At 55.8% G+C, this 14,041-nt stretch overlaps 2 protein-coding genes across 3 annotated transcripts; one reads left to right on the top strand and one right to left on the bottom strand.

Moving 5' to 3' along the window:
* The first annotated feature begins 353 nt into the window (after positions 1 to 353).
* GPHA2 (glycoprotein hormone subunit alpha 2) lies at positions 354 to 1,757 on the top strand. Its single transcript, XM_006056513.3, has 4 exons — positions 354 to 486; positions 886 to 988; positions 1,149 to 1,333; positions 1,444 to 1,757. Exons 2-4 carry the CDS (start codon positions 886 to 888, stop codon positions 1,543 to 1,545), a joined length of 390 nt encoding a protein of 129 aa, XP_006056575.1. The 5' UTR covers positions 354 to 486; the 3' UTR covers positions 1,546 to 1,757.
* Positions 1,755 to 11,224, bottom strand: PPP2R5B (protein phosphatase 2 regulatory subunit B'beta). 2 transcript variants are annotated; one of them, XM_006056514.4, is made up of 14 exons: positions 10,502 to 11,221; positions 9,590 to 10,062; positions 8,611 to 8,807; positions 7,930 to 8,031; positions 7,678 to 7,770; positions 7,421 to 7,551; positions 6,208 to 6,267; positions 5,996 to 6,104; positions 5,396 to 5,449; positions 5,012 to 5,062; positions 4,769 to 4,888; positions 3,535 to 3,662; positions 3,170 to 3,271; positions 1,755 to 2,544 (listed from the first exon to the last, which is right to left on the bottom strand). In XM_006056514.4, exons 2-14 carry the CDS (start codon positions 9,786 to 9,788, stop codon positions 2,400 to 2,402), a joined length of 1,491 nt encoding a protein of 496 aa, XP_006056576.1. In that variant the 5' UTR covers positions 9,789 to 10,062; positions 10,502 to 11,221; the 3' UTR covers positions 1,755 to 2,399. The 2 variants fall into 2 exon arrangements, with proteins under 2 accessions (XP_006056576.1, XP_044799625.1); XM_044943690.2 differs by lacking the exon at positions 4,769 to 4,888 and having other exon boundaries at positions 10,502 to 11,224.
* Positions 11,225 to 14,041: the final 2,817 nt, after the last annotated feature.

Here is a 14,041-nt window from a genome sequence, read left to right as displayed (position 1 = left end):
TCTCTCTCCATCCTTACCTTTGCAGTGGGTAAAAGAGATAGGCAGGGCTGAGTTTAATCACTTTAAGGTTGGGCTGGCAAAGCCCTAAACAGTAGTGTCCTGCCCGAGGTCACACAGCAAAGAAGAGAACCCAGGTGGCCACAACTCAGCCCAGTCCAGAGCCCTCGCTCCCCAAGCGCACACACACTGCCCCCTCTGCCAGGTCCTGGCCTTCTCTGTACACCTCACTTCCCCAGCCCTGGGCCACAGGCAGCCGTAGGACAGCTGGAAAGCAGAAACCACCCTCTGAGGACCACACCTCAGAGAAGAGCAGGATCTCCCAGGTGGTTTTGCTGTGAGGCTCCGGGCAGAAGAGAGGCAGGCCTGAAAGCTGATCTCCAAGAAGGCGTGGCTCCAGGATGATGGCGAATAAAAACTCGGAGAGCCAGCACCGTCAGGAGACCAGCAGGAGGCACGAGGAGCCATTCAACGATCCATTCAGAAGCGGTGAGCTCGCTGAGGCAGCAAGAGCCCGGGGAGGGCCTGGGGGCTCTAGCTAAGGGTCCTGCAGGCCCAGATGGGGCAGGTGGAGGGAGGCGGAGGTTTGTGCTCCAGATGGTGGAGGAGATTCCTGGGGAGAATCACTGCAATGGGCTGACACGCGAGTCACACTGGGACAGCTGCTCACACTCACACCCATCCAGAGAAGACGGGTACACACATACATGCACATACACATACACCCAAAGGCACACCCAAGGGAAAGACAGCCCCTCGAGGCATGCCTCACCCCAGACAGACCAGCCTAGCCTGGCTCATTCACCCAGAGGCATGCAGCATGTAAAGAACTCCTCCCCCACACCTGCACACCCACCTAGAAACATCTACCCACCCTCTGTGTTTCAGATGCCCATGGCGTCCCCCCAAACCCTACTCCTCTGCCTGCTGCTCCTGGCGGTCACTGAAGGCCAGAGTCGACAGGCCGCCATCCCAGGCTGCTACTTGCACCGTAAGTGACTCTGGGAGCAGAGAGCTGGGTGGAAGCAAAGAGTGGATGGATTGGACCAAGGCGGGGCAGGCAGCACCCTTGAGGGACCCAGTGAGGCTCAGGCGGCAGGCGCTGGGCAAGCCTTCGCCAAGGCACCATTTACCACTCCCCTGTCTCCTAGCCTTCAACGTGACAGTGCGAAGTGACCGCCAAGGCACCTGCCAGGGCTCCCATGTGGCACAGGCCTGTGTGGGCCACTGCGAGTCCAGCGCCTTCCCTTCCCGGTACTCCGTGCTGGTGGCCAGTGGTTATCGACATAACATCACCTCTGTGTCTCAGTGCTGTACCATCAGCGGCCTGAGGAAGGTGAGGGGGCTGAGCTTGGCGGTGGCTCGTTGGGGTTGCGGAGACAGAGGAGGCAGGGATCTAAGATGGCCTAAGAAAGGAGCCTGGACAGACACCCACCTCTCCTACAGGTGAAGGTGCAGCTGCATTGTGGGGGGAACCGGAAGGAGGAGCTGGAGATCTTCACGGCCAGGGCCTGCCAGTGTGACATGTGTCGCCTCTCGCGCTACTAGCCCATCCTTCTCCCCTTCCCCTCCCCCTGGTCACAGGGTTTAGAGTTGGAGTATATCCTACATATCCTGAACCTCACTAAGGATAACAGGTCCAACCCTCTGAGAAGAGGGGGTTTCTGCCTCTTCCCCACCTCTGCCTGGCTTCCGAACCAGTCCTTCATCAGTTCACCTCCCCCTTGTCCCTACCCCTAAATAAAGCAAGCAGATCGTGAGTTTCTCTCTTTATTAAATCTACCCCCAGCCATGGAAAGGGGAACAGACCACAGTTACTGTGACCACCCCCCTTGTCCCAGGACACAGGGAATCTTCTTTCTGCCTGTGCCCTTACCCCTCCCCCTGCCCAATAAATAAAAAGGGGACAAGGACATACAGGGCCAGGGAGGAGAGGGGAGGAGGGTGCCCCAGGCCCAGGATAACGTCTGTGTTGCAGGGGAGCTGGGGGAGAATAAATAGACCATGGATCCCATGGTGGGGTGAGGAAGGACCTCGCGCTGGCACAAGGTGGGGCAGGCGAAGGGCTGCGTCCCCTTGCCCTAGGCTGGGAACGGGGGGTGGGAACCCGCCTGCAGTCTGGAGCCCAGCTTTGTGGGGCAGGGCAGTCCCCGATGGCCGCTTCCTGATCAAGCGCACCCTGGTCCAGTCCTGCCAGGAGGGCCTGAGAGTTCTGTTGCCAGGACCACCATCTCTCCTCCTCTCCCCCCAGAGGAAACTGCCCACGCTGGGCCAGGCAGGGAGCCCTCCGAGCCCCCACTGGCAAGGCCAGGAGCAGGTGTGTATCTCTCTGGGCCCCTGGGCAGGAGGGAGGGTGAAGGGACTGATAGCTCTGGGTTTAGCTCCTCCCCTTCTGGGGATCTTTAGCTCTGACCTCCACCGGTGACCTGGGGTGTAAGCCGCTGGAGCGGGGCCTCTTTGGCCCCCTGGGTCCCCTGTAACCGGCGTAGCCGTAGCTCCTCCAGGCCTTGCCACAGCTCTTGACGTTCCCGGGCCTTCTGCTGCTCCCTGGGGAGAGAGGGAGAGGCAGTCCCCTTCCTGGAGCTCCAACTGCAATCTAACTCCCTCACCACCACCCCACCTGCAAAGAGACTCAGTAGGAATCTTCCACTTGGGGAGAAAACACCGAGGAGAGACGGGTCCCAGCCCATGGTCATGGAGTAGATGGATCAGCCTGGCCCTGAGAGGCCCTGCCTGAAGGGCTGTTGTTATGCTGTTTAGTTGCTAAGTCATGTCCAACTCTTTTGCAACCCCATGGACTGTAGCCCACCAGGCTTCCCTAGCCATGGGATTTTCCAGGCAAGAATACTGGAGTGGGTAGCTATTTCCTTCTCTAGGGGATCTATCTGACCCAGGGATCAAACCTGCATCTCCTGCATTGGCAGGCAGATTCTTTACCACTGAGCCACCAGTAACCTCCATACTAGGAGGAAGTACTTGGGAGGATAATTGGAGGATTCAATGGAAAGCTGGGCACAGATGGCCCAGCACGTGACAAGACCTTAGGGAGAGACTTTAAACACTGACCAGATGGGATATGGGTTGTCCTTTTAGGTTCCCTCCAACCCTTAGGAGCTGGTCCTTTTCCTGCTTTTCTCCCCTCTCCCTCCATGCCCAGCCTCTCAGCACTCACTGCTGCTTTTCCAGCTTGTAGGAGGCTGTGAGCTCATCAAACAGCTTCCCATTCATCTCCATGAAGGTCTTGAGCACATTGTAGATCAGAGACACAATGGTTCTTGGCAGGGACAAGGACGAGGTGAGAGATGAGAGCAATTTCAGTTGGGTCCCACCTCCCACTCCAGCATTCTGCCTATCTCTGTGTCCCCAAAACAGCCTGCAGCCCTGAACACCACAAGCACTACCCTTCTTCCCCTTTCACCACCCCTCCGCCACCTTCAGATGCCTTCCCTGATCCTCTCCAGCTAGGAGTAACCCCAGTTCTGGACTGGCTGGCCCTGCCCCAGCCTCTGTGGGTCAGGTCAAAGCCTGGGCACTCACTGATTCCAGTGCTCCTTGGAGACTTGGTAGAGGGTCCCAAACACAGCAGGCAGCACAGTGTGGCAATTGTCCTCAATGAGGCTCAGGATATACTCATTGTTCCAGAAATACAGAGCCCGCTCTGCAACCTGGGGCAGCAAGATGGCAGAGTAAGTGCCTCAGTGGCTTCCCTGCAGGTGCCCGTCCTGGAATCAGACCCAGCCCCAAACCCAGGGCACGCTGTCCTCCTTACAGCCCATCTTCAGGGTTCATCTGACCAACGTGGTGAGGTGCAAAGAACATTGGATTTGGAGCCCAGCGCTCAAAGGTGAATCCTGGCTCCACTACACAGTGGCCACGTGACTTTGGGAAAGGCAATTTACTCCTCAGCCTCGGTTTTCAAATCTGTAAATTGTGGCTAATAATAGCTACCTCCATACGGCTGTTATAAGAATTATATGAGGTATTTAGTAAACTGAAGTGCCAGAGTCACTGTGAGAAAAATTGACAACCACCAGGTTGCTGCTGCTGCTGCTAAGTCGCTTCAGTCGTGTCCGACTCTGTGCAACCCCAGAGACGGCAGCCCACCAGGCTCCCCCATCCCTGGGATTCTCCAGGCAAGAACACTGGAGTGGGTTGCCATTTCCTTCTCCAATGCATGAAAGTGAAAAGTGAAAGTGAAGTTGCTCAGTTGTGTCCTACTCTTAGCGACCCCATGGACGACAGCAGCCTACCAGGCGGCTCTGTCCGTGGGATTTTCCGGCAAGAGTACCGGAGTGGGGTGCCAGTGCCTTCTCCGGCCACCAGGTTACGGCTTATAAAAATGAAAGTCTGCATACACATGTAGGAGAACACTGGTTACATCCAGCCTGGATGGAATGGGGAAGCCTTGCTGGTTTCTGGGAGGCTAATGAAATTTAAGGCCACTAAGAAAGGGGGAAAGTGATGACAACCATCCATCCCATTCAGGGACGTCTGGTAAACATCCATTTCAGTTTACCAGATGTGTTTGTGCTACCATCTCTTCAGTTCTCCTCTCCACCCAGTTGGCCCATTCTACAGACAAGGAAGCTTAATCCAACTCAGAGTGATGAAGTGATTTGCGAGGTCTCCTGACCCTGAGTCCAGCATCTCCACATTATCAGACCCAGGAAGGTCCAGAGGAGAAACTGAGGGCAGAGGAAGCTGTGTGAGGTCAACCTGCCAACCTTCCAGTCCATGCCCTGGCTCTCACCCCACCTGTCCCGACCTGTACCTGGAAGTGGGGACTGGACACACAGCGGGCCACCTGCTTGAAAAGGGGCTCCTGGATCTTCACGAACTGTGAGGGCTCGATAACATCCAGAATCTCCTCCATCTCCCCCAGAAACATCACCTGGGGTGGGGGCAGGGACACAGGGGCGACGGTTCCCATCTCCCCCGACATACACCCAACTGCCTTCCGGAAGCCAAGCCTTCCCAGCCTCCCTGCAGTGGACACCAGAGCCCTTCTTCATACCTCTTTCTGGGTACAGGTTTTTGGCCAGTATTTGAGCAGCCCCCGGATCACCTGTGGGAGTTGAGGCAGAAAGGAGTCAGGCCTGCCAGGGTTGGCCCCCAGGGTGCCCTGCCAGGACACCAGGTTGCCTCCCCCACCAGAGGTACTTGAGGGCTTCCCTGGTGGCTCAGTGGTAAAGAATCCACCTGCAACGCAGGAGACGCACAAGACGTGGGTTTAATCCCTGGGTTGGGAAGATCCTCTGGAGGAGGGCACAACAACCCACTCCAGTATTCTTGCCTGGAGAATCCCAAGGACAGAGGAGCCTGGCAGGCTACAGTCTATAGGGCCACAAAGAGTTGGACGAGACTGAAGCAATTTAGTGCACACACCGGAGGTACTCACATGCTCTGTCAGGGTTGCATCCTTCTCCAGGAACTGTACCACACAGTATGCCAGCTGCAAGGGAGCGGGGGTAGGGTGGTGGAGGGGTAGGCAGAGAGAAAGAGGACAGGGGTCAGAGGGGACTGGGACAGGGCACCAGATATTTGCTCATTTACTCTTCGCTCATTCACCAAGCATTAACTGACCACCTAGGACATACCAGGCACCGTGTTTGATGTGTAGGGACACAATAATGGCCCTACAGGGGAAATATTCAGCAAACCAATCCTTATAAATTTTATAAAAGGTTCCATAACCACAATTTGTACCATAATCTATGGGAATATAGAAAGAGGAGAGCTTAATCCTGCCCAGAGCAGGTTAAGAGGGAGGGGGCTGGGAAGCCTTCAGAGAGCTGATGACTAAGATCAGCCTGAAAGGATCGTGGGGATTCTCTAAGGTAGATGGAAGAGAATTAGTCAAGAAAAAGGTGAGAGAGGATCCCATGAGTTCATGCTTTAGAGTGCCTGGAGTCAGAGTGTCAGGCTAACCCTGCCAGTCCGGTGGCTGCCCTGACCCTCAGGACCTCTCCACCATGGCAGGGCCAGGCCTGGGCCTTACCTGGGCATGAAAGACAGACAGCGACTTGACAGAGTGCAGGGGAATCAGGACTCGAACCAGGAACTGCTTGTGCTCAGTCTTCAGGGGCAGTGCAAAGCCATTGATGATGCTGAGGAGGGGACAGAAGAGATGAAGAGGGTTGGGATGACTGGGCCTCCGTCCTTCCTCCCAGAATCCTCCAGATGCTCCAGCTGAGGCCCCGAGAGAGTCACCTTCCTAAGATCTCCAGCAGCTCAGCAACTCCATTGAAGTGCTCGAATTCATAGATGAACCTTTGAGAGGAAGAGAAGGATGCCCAAGAGTTCAAGGCAATCGGAGCAGACCCGACCCTCCTCTCAACCACCCTGCCTACCCACCCCAGCCCTGCACGTTAACCCAGCTCTCTCCCAACCCAGAGGCTGTGCTCTCTTCCCCAAACACCAAACCAGGCCCACTGAGATCCACACCCACTTCTACATCACCCTCTCAGCCCGGCCACCACTGCCACTCTGGGTCCCAGCTCAAACCTCTCTTCTGTGAAGCACCGTCTGCCAGACCCTAACTCTCATTACCTGGTCCCCATCCAGTCCACAGGCACTCAGCCTGAGTCCTTCACTCTTCATGCCAGTCAACCGAAAGAATGACAGTGTCTATTCTGGGCTACGTGTTTCTCAAAACTATCCCAAGAGGTAGAGCTTATTAGATCCATCACACAGATGAAGAAATCAGGGCTCAGCAGCTCAGTCAAACTTGCCCTAAAGTTAATAAGCAAAGGATCTAATACCCTGAGCTCCTGGAGGACAGGGATCATTCGTCACCTATTTCCAATAAGAGCTAAGGTTTCACAGTTCTAGCCTTCGTCCAGGAGTTACAGTGATTGAAGGCATTGCCTCCCTTCATCTTGACAACTGTCTCTGTGTTAGTATACTTATCATTCTCATTCTAGAGACGAGGAGGCTAGGACAGAGCTTAAATATTTTGCCCAAATTCACCCAAATATTTGAACCAAACTCAAACACAGGCCATCGAGCTCAAGAGCCAGTCTCAACTATAAGGCCATATGGGCCCCTGATGCCAAGTAGGCATTGGTGCTCAATACATATATACAGAAAGAATCCCTTTCTTTGGGTCCTATGGCCTGGTACAACAAAGATCAAAAGATTTAGATCCTAGGCCCCCTGAACTGACCTAGTCCCTGCAAACCATTTCATCTCTCAGCCTCTATTTTTCATCTGTAAAACGGAAATAAATACCCTTTCTCTGTTGATCTCACAGGGTTTGTATAAGCAGTACTACTGGCAGCAGTACATGCTGCCAAGAAAAAACTCAATAAACCATAGTTCTACAGGGTCTCCTAGCCCAGAAGCCTTTGCCTCTGTCTCCTTCTTCCCACAGCTCTCCCCGCTCCCTCCCTAGGTTTCAGCAGGGCGAGCAGCAGGCACCCACCGGAGGAAGATATGGCTGCACTGTTTGCGGATGTAGGCCCGGAGCCCCAGGAACTTGCCGTAGACCCGGTGCAAGATGGTCTTGAGGTACTCACGCTCCCGGGGGTCCTCGCTGTCAAACAGCTCCAGGAGCTGTGGGCGCCGGGATCAGGGGTTAGGAAAGAGACCAAGCCAGGCTACTTCCATCCTATCCCCACGCCCCCACAGAGAGCCTGCCCCTGCCCCATGACACCACCCGGCCTGGGTTCCCCATTTCACCATCAAGACAAACTTTTGATCCACATATCTCTTGGCCACAGAGGGCTGGAAGTCAGGGCTCTCCAAGAAACGCAGGAAAAACTCATATACCAGCTGGAGGAGGGGACAGACGACACAGTGAGTTCAGGAACTGCCTTCCCCTTCATCCTGCCCTGTGGCCCTCAGCCAACAGTCCAGGATCTCAGGAGACCCTCTACCCCCTCCTCGTGTCTCTTCTGAAACTCATATCCCTGTCTTCCCCAGCCCACCTACCTGAAGATGTGGCCAGGAAGGCTCAAGGTTGGGCTCATCCTCTTCAGGGTCAAACTCAGGGTTCTCACTGGGCGGCAGCGTCCGAAAGATATTCACTGAGATCTGAGGGGCAGGTCAGGGTTCTTTAAGGAAGAACCCCCTGAGGCAGAAGCTAGGACATCCCTCATCCAGAGTCTAACAGGCCTCAGCACCTGCCTCAGCAAGCAGTTCCCTCCTTTGTAATCACTGCCTGAACATCTAGTTCATGGAAGACCTGGGCTTGGGGTTGGGGACTGAGGGGCAGATGAGACACATCCCCACCCTTTATCAGGTGCAGGCCAGCAGGGGACAAGATGGAAAATGGTAAGGTCTACAGACCTTCTAAGCAGCAAAAGGGAGATTTCTAGTTTGAGTACTGAGAGAGTCTTCATGGAAGAAGCAGCAGATGAGCTAGGCCATGGCACAAGGAACGTGTGGAATGCACACCAGGCCTCAGGAGAGCGTAAGCAAAAGGGCAGGGTGGGACAAGCCCAGGAGGCACTGAGGGACCTACACTGGCAGAGTGCTGGGCAGGAGTGCGGCTGGGAGACGGGTCAGGCAGGAAGACATGGGCCCTAAGGCCAGGCCAGAGTATGGGTTTATTCTCTGCCCAGGAGCTCCGCGGGCAGGCAGTAGGGTTCCCATGCGCACCAAGGTGCTCACCATGCGGATGATGTCTGGGTAGACAGGCTCAATGAGGACCCCCCGGGTGCTCCCCACGCACTCCACCAGCTCATTGAGTGCCGCCCGCTTCACCTCCTTCCCCTTCAGGTCAGCCACACAGTCCAAGAAGTCAAACATCACCCCACACTGGGCCAGCTTCCGGCTCAGCAGCTCGTGCAGCTCAGAGGCTGGCACATCTGGGGAGGGAGGAGGGGTCTGAGCCTGGGCCCCAGCTGCTGCAGCTCTGGGCAGGGGCAGGCCTTCCTAATCCCTAGGGCAGGCTCCTCTGACCCCATGCCCCATGCTTCTAGGCCATCTCCCACTCCTTGCAGAAAGTAAACCACTTCTGTCCCACTCTCCATTCTTGTGAGGTAAAGGAGCTTCATCTCTTCATCCTAACTGAGGCCCAGAGAACACGGCGGCCTGACTGGAAAGCATGGTTACAGACCCTGGACGCCTGGGCCTTCCACAGGTGCCCCCAGCAGCCACGGCCTCCCTCTCCTAGGTAGCACTCTGTTCTAAGAGCCAGAAGTGGGGAGAAGAGCCAGGACTAGGAGTCTCCCGGGTGCCCTCTGCCTCAGCTAATGGGGCCCTGTACCCAGAGGTGGGGGACAACACCGTGATTGCAGGGAGCCATGCTGAGCACCTGCTCCAGGACCCTGGCAGCAGCCAGGCTGCTAGTGGCTTCCTGGAACCCAGGCTGTAGGCCCCGCCCTTAGCCCTGGTCTGCCCCCCAGGGTGGCACCACCTCCAGATGCCCCACCTCCAAGGATGACAGGCCAGTCAGGCCATGCGTCAGCACAGAGGGCGAGAGGGCTGGGGGGTGGGGGTCAGCTCAGGTGGTGGAGTCCCTTGCTTGGAAGGGGCCATCCAGACTCCGTCGGATCACAGCTGCCAGCTGCTTCTCACTCCCCCACCCCCAAGGCTCGCTGGCCCACTCCAGGACTCAGGTCCCCTCGCGGCCAGCAGCCGGGCTCACCTTTGAGCAGGGGCAGTGGAGTGAGTTCTTGCTGGTTGCTCTGATAGCGGAACTGAGAGGAGCTGTGGGACCGCCGGGGCCGGGCCCTGCGGAGGGAACGGCGGGAGAAGCCGTCCACCTTGTCGGGTGGGGGCACAGGGGACAGCCCCGGGGAAGAGGGGCTGGTGGGGGTGCTCGCTGGGGGTAGCTTCGTCTCCATAGCGGCTAGGCGGTGGGTCGAGCCTTCAGAGCCCCTGAGGTTCCCTCTGGGGCTGCACGATGCTGAGTGAGGCTGGGTTGACTAACTTGGGCCCATCCTGTGCGCTGCGGGAGGTGGGGGGGATGGGGTGGGCACAACCACAGTCCTGGGCCCCCCCCAGGACCTTTGGCAACTGCCCAGTCCTGGGGGGCAAGCACGGTAGAGAGGAGGATGGCTCAGGTTTCAGGTCCTTCCTGAGGGTCCGAAGAGTCCAGCTAGGATTCCCAGCCTGGCTCTTTTGAAAAAGAAGTCAGGGCAGAGAGGTCGGCAAGAAAGAGACAGAGAGCCTGTCAGTTCTTTCAGGACAGCCTGTGGGGCTGCCGCTGACAGCCCGTCTTCCTGCCCTTCGACCCTGGCCCAGACCCTAAACGAGGTGCAGGTGCCTCCCTTGTCCCAGACATAAAGGCCCCAGGCTCTAAAACAACCCCCTCAAAATAGGGCCTCTCCCCCAAGCCAGACCCTATCTAGAATGGGGACCTTGGCCCTCATCCCTGGCCCCTAACAGAATGGGGACCCTGTTCCTGCTCCACTAATCAGGGTCACCAGGGACTCTTCCAAGAATGGGGGCCCTATCCCCATGCCACCCCCCTCCTACAACCCGGTGCCCTCCCCAACCTCACTTTCTCCTTCCTCACCCCCAAATCTCATCTGCCTCCCAATGGGGGTACACTCACTTCTCAGATGCCCAGACTTAGGTCACGGGCCCTCCAGGGGCTGCCTATGGGGAGGGCAGCAGCTGCTCAGGGCTCCTTCGCAGCGGTTCGGTTCGGGGCGCTGGCGCTGGGTGGCGGCGCTTCTGGGTTCTCTCTCCGGCTCCGGGGGGGCCGGAGCATGCCCCCAACTCAGCCCCAAGTGGGGGCGCGGGCGCCCGGCGGGCTCTGGGCTGGCCGGGGCAGCGCACAGACCTCTCAAGTCGGGGGATCTGACCCGCGCGGCACCGCGGGAGCCCCGGGTCTGTGCGCACCGGCACCCGCCGCCCAGCTTCTCACGATGACATCAAGTCACCTCCCCCAGTCGGCCCGCACATCCCCGCGGGTTTGCGGGGCGGGGGAGGGGGGCTGCGTCAGGAAGTTCCCGCCGGGGGCAGCTGGGAGATGTAGTCCCTGCACCAATTAAAGCGGCTGCCTGATCGAAGAGGTAATCCCTGCGGGCACCAGGGGACAAGACTGAGCAGAGTGGGACGGGGTCCAACTGGGGCTGGGCTCCTGGGCTCTGGAAGGGAGAGTGCACACGGCGAGAGGAGGACTCAGGAGTCTGCACCAGGAAGCTGGGGGCGATGCCAGGACTCTGGCAGCAAAGAGGCCCAATCCTCTGTCACACCCAAAGATTTGCCCTGCTCCATCTGCGCCCCAGGCATTCCACCCACAAGGGAACGCCACTCTCACTCCAGAATGGCTGGACACTTTAAAACACCAGTAGAAAATGGCACTGGACTGGTTAATAGTCTGCGGTGAGTCAGTGCCTGCTGGGAGGGGTGTGGTGCCCCCAAGGCTGCTGGGAAATGAAGTCCTTCCTCAGCCTGCAGTCCCCCTCCCCTCCCTTGCTGTCTAAGGTGACATCATGGTCTGGATTTAAAGGGCCAGCCTAGGAGTGGCAAAGCATCAGAGCTGGAGGTGCTCCCTGGTGCTGCCACACCACCCCAGCAAGCTAGCCTCTCTGGATGGAACTCCCAGCCTCTCTGGGACCTAAGATGTGCTCTTGGGGTCTCTTGTTCAAAACCCTGCTGCAGGGACTCCAAGGCACAGGTGGAATTCCAGGAGTTTGGCATTCCTGCCAAAAGTTCCTGGTTTGAAGTCCTGGGCCCCTTTCCTAGCACCCTGGACCCCAACGCCCTTCATTCTCCTGGACTCCATCCCCTACCCTATACTGCGAAATCTCCACCCAGAAGTTCTGCCCAAATGAACAACTGGTCCATGGAGCACCAGGAGTGGGCAATGGAACCTGGCGATGAAGTCAGAGAGGGGCTGGGGTCCTTTACAGAATCTTCCTCACCCTGTCCTAGGCCTTGTTGGCCACTCTGCTGCCTTGGAACCACCCAGCTACCTTACCTGCTGCAGAGGGAGCCTGGGTGCCCAAAGGGTGCCCACCTACCGGAGCAATGAAAAGCAAAGGCTGCAGTTTAGCCAGGCTGAGATCCAGAGCAGAATCCTTTGCTTGGTAGGCCTGTCCGTCTGGCCCTTGTGACCTCATCTGTCAAATGGAAGCCCATACTCTCCTCCTTGCCCACCTCCCAGGCTTAGGAGATGAAGCTTCCCCAACACCCCTACAGAAAAAGCTTGGGGAGGGGAGGCCCACCAAACCTTCTACAACCAGATGAGGACCCTGAGGAGTGGAGAGGAGAAGTGCTTTGCCCAAGGTTACATATCCTGCCATCAAAATCCAGGACCGCGGCCCAGGCTCCCACCTCCCAGGCTAAGTCAGGAGCACACCAGCTCCAGACCCCCAGCCCAGGTCCCGGGCCCAGTGCTCTGGACTCTGAGGGTCTCCAGGCCAGAGTGGCCATGGAAGGTTGGTGCTTTGTACAACCCTCAGATTGAGGACTGGGGCACTGAAGAGTAGAAGACACACATAAGATTTCCTGCAAGAAATAGCCTTTGAACTGCATTTCAAAATAGATACAATGTTACATGGCTGTTGGAGAGTTGAAAGACTTTTAAAATAATTTTTAAATATTTGTTTTCGGTTGTCCTGGGTCTTCCTTGCTGTGCAGGCTTTTCTTTAGTTGTCGCAAGTAGGGACTACTCTCTATTAATAGTTGAAGTGCAAGGGCTTGTTATCGTGGTGGCTTCTCTTGTTGCGGAGCACGGACTCTAGAGCAAGGGCTCAGCAGTTGTGGCTCCCAGGCTCTAGAGCACAGGCTCAATAGTTGTGGTGCACAGGGCTCCAAGGCATGTGGAATCTTCCTAAATCAGGGATTGAACTGATGTCTCCTGCATTGGCAGGGAGTTTCTTTAGCACTGAGCCACCAGGGAAGCCTGAAAATTATTTTTAAAATCATGTTTACTGAGATATTATTAACACACCACAAAATTCACTCATTTTGGTGTTGCTGTTTAACGAGTATAGAATATCGGTTTTGCAAGATGAAAGGTTCAGGAGATTAGTTGTACACGATGGTGTAATCACTCACCTAGAGCCAGACATCTTGGAGTGTGAAATCAACTGGGCCTTAGGAAGCATTACTATGAACAAAGCTAGTGGAGGTGATGGACTTCCAGCTGAGCTATTTCAAATCCTAAAAGATGATGCTTTGAAGTGCTGCACTCAATATGTCAGCAGATTTGGAAAACTCAGCAGTGGCCACAGGACTCCAATCCCCAAAAAGGGCAATGCCAAAGAATGTTCACACTACTGCACAATTGTGCTCATTTTACATGCCAGCAAGGTAATGCTCAAAATCCTTCAAGTTGGGCTTCAACAGTGTGTGAACTGAGACCTTCCAGATGTTCAAGGTGGCTTTAGAAAAGGCAGAGGAACCAGAGATCAAATTGCCAACATCCGTTGGATCATAGAAAAAGCAAGAGAATTCCAGAAAAACATCTGCTTCATTGACTACACTGAAGTCTTTGACTGTGTGGAACGAACTATAGGAAATTCTTAAAGAGATGGAAATACCAGACCACCTTACCTGCCTCTTGAGAAAACTGTATGCAGGTCAAGAAGCAACAGTTAGAACCAGACATGGAACAACAGACTTAGTTCAAAATTGGGGAAAGGGTACGTCAAGGCTCTATGTTGTCACCCTGCTTATTTAACTTACATGCAGAGTACATCAGGCGAAATGCTGGGCTGGAAGAAGTTCAAGCTGGAATCAAAATTGCCAGGAGAAATATCAATAACCTCAGATATTCAGATGCTACTGCTTCTGCTGTTAAGTCGTGTCCGCCTCTGTGCGACCCCATAGATGGCAGCCTACCAGGCTCCCCCGTCCCTGGGATTCTCCAGGCAAGAACACTGGAGTAGGGTGTCATTTCCTTCTCCAATGCATGAAAGTGAAAAGTGAAAGGGAAGTCGCCCAGTCGTGCCCGACTCTTAGCGACCCCATGGACTGCAGCTGACCAGGCTCCTCCATCCATGGGATTTTTCAGGCAAAAGTACTGGAGTGGGGTGCCATTGCCTTCTCCGGATATTCAGATGACACCAACCTAATGGCAGAAAGCAAAGAGGAACTTAAGAGTCTCTTGATAAAGGTGAAAGAGGAGACTTAAGAAGCT

This window comes from Bubalus bubalis, chromosome 5 (genome assembly GCF_019923935.1).
Source record: "Bubalus bubalis isolate 160015118507 breed Murrah chromosome 5, NDDB_SH_1, whole genome shotgun sequence".
NCBI classification, from domain to species: Eukaryota; Metazoa; Chordata; class Mammalia; order Artiodactyla; family Bovidae; genus Bubalus; species Bubalus bubalis.
Note: the sequence above shows the minus strand (reverse complement) of the source record. Positions and strands in the feature narration are given on the sequence as shown.